Genomic DNA, 1,810 nt, shown 5'->3' on the forward strand with positions numbered 1-1,810 from the left:
GTGTGTGTGTGTGTGTGTGTGTGTGTGTGTATATGTGTATATATATATAGTGTGTGTGTATTGTCTTTGTGTGTGTATATATATATATATTGTGTATATATATCCAGCTCGGTATATCTTCAGCTGTGTTTATCTACAGCTTCATATATCTACATCTCTTTGTATCTACCTCTGTGCATATCTCCAGGTCTGCATATCTCCATCTTTGAAGAGCTCCAGCTTCATATATCTACCTGTATATATATGTCCAGGTCAGTATATCTTCAGCTCTGTATATATCTAGCTTCATATATCTTCATCTCTATGTATCTACCTCTCTGAATATCTCCAGCTCTGAATATCTCCAGGTGTAAATATTTCCATCTATCAATATTTCCACCTCTGAATATCTCCAGCTATTAATATCTTCACCTCGGAATATCTCCAACTCTGTATAGCTCCAGCTCTGAATAACTGCAGCGCTCAATATCTCCAGCTTTATATGTCTAGCTGTCTATATATTTGCACCTCTGCATGTGTCCACCTTCATAGATCTACATCTCTATATCTGTACCTCGCTGAATATCTCCAGCTTTGAAGAACTGCAGCTTCATATGTCGACATGTCTATATATGTCCAGATCTAGGTATCTCCTGATTCATATGCCTACATCTCTATATATGTCCAGCTCTGAATATCTCCAGCTTCATATATGTACATCTCTAGATTTCTCCAGCTCTACATATCTGCAGATTCATACCTCTACCTATTTATATATCGACCTCTCTGAATATCTCCAGCTCTGCATATCTCAAGGTCTAAATATCTTCAGCTCTGAATATCTCCAGCTCTGAATAGCTCCAGCTTTCTGTATCTACCTGTCTATATATCTCCAGCTCTGCACGTCTCCAGCTTCATAGATCTACATCTCTATATATTTACCTCTCTGAATATCTCCAGCTTCATATAGCCACCTGTATAGATATATCCAGCTCTGTCTATTTTCAGCTCTGCATATGTCCAGCTTGAAATATCGACATCTCTATATATCGACTTCTCTGAATATGTCCAGCTCTGAATATCTCCTGTTCTAAATCCTTCCAGCTATCAATATCTCCAGCTCTCAATATCTTGAGCTCTGCATTTCTCCGGATATGAATATCTCCAGCTTTATGTGTCTACCTGTCTATATATTTCCACCTCTTCATATCTCCAGCTTCATAGATCTACATCTCTATATATTTACCTCTCTGAATATCTCCAGCTTCATATAGCCACCTGTATATATATATCCAGCTCTGTCTATTTTCAGCTCTGCATATGTCCAGCTTGAAATATCGACATCTCTATATATCGACTTCTCTGAATATGTCCAGCTCTGAATATCTCCTGTTCTAAATCCTTCCAGCTATCAATATCTCCAGCTCTCAATATCTTGAGCTCTGCATTTCTCCGGATATGAATATCTCCAGCTTTATGTGTCTACCTGTCTATATATTTCCACCTCTTCATATCTCCAGCTTCATAGATCTACATCTCTATATCTGTACCTCGCTGAATATCTCCATTTTTGAATAACTCCAGCTTCTTATGTAGACATCTCTATATATGTCCAATTCTCGGTATCTCCTGATTCAGCTGCCTACATCTCTGAATATCTCCAGCTCTGAATATCTCCAGCTCTGAATATCTCCAGCTCTGAATATCTCCAGCTCTGAATATCTCCAGCTCTGAATATCTCCAGCTCTGAATATCTCCAGCTCTGAATATCTCCAGCTCTGAATATCTCCAGCTCTGAATATCTCCAGCTCTGAATATCTCCAGCTCTGAA

General features: G+C 38.6%; 1 protein-coding gene across 1 annotated transcript in view; it reads left to right on the plus strand.

Moving 5' to 3' along the window:
• The window catches only part of LOC102381583 (olfactory receptor 1052-like), a gene marked incomplete at its 3' end in the record, with an annotated part of 7,416 nt that extends 6,643 nt beyond the window's left edge, over positions 1-773 (plus strand). Inside the window, exon 2 of the mRNA XM_006032250.2 lies at positions 732-773. Coding sequence (XP_006032312.2) covers positions 732-773 — 42 coding nt within the window. The remainder of the gene's footprint in view (positions 1-731) is intronic.
• Between the last annotated feature and the right edge of the window lie 1,037 nt (positions 774-1,810).

This window comes from Alligator sinensis, unplaced genomic scaffold, assembly GCF_000455745.1.
Source record: "Alligator sinensis unplaced genomic scaffold, ASM45574v1 scaffold1_1, whole genome shotgun sequence".
NCBI lineage: Eukaryota > Metazoa > Chordata > Crocodylia > Alligatoridae > Alligator > Alligator sinensis.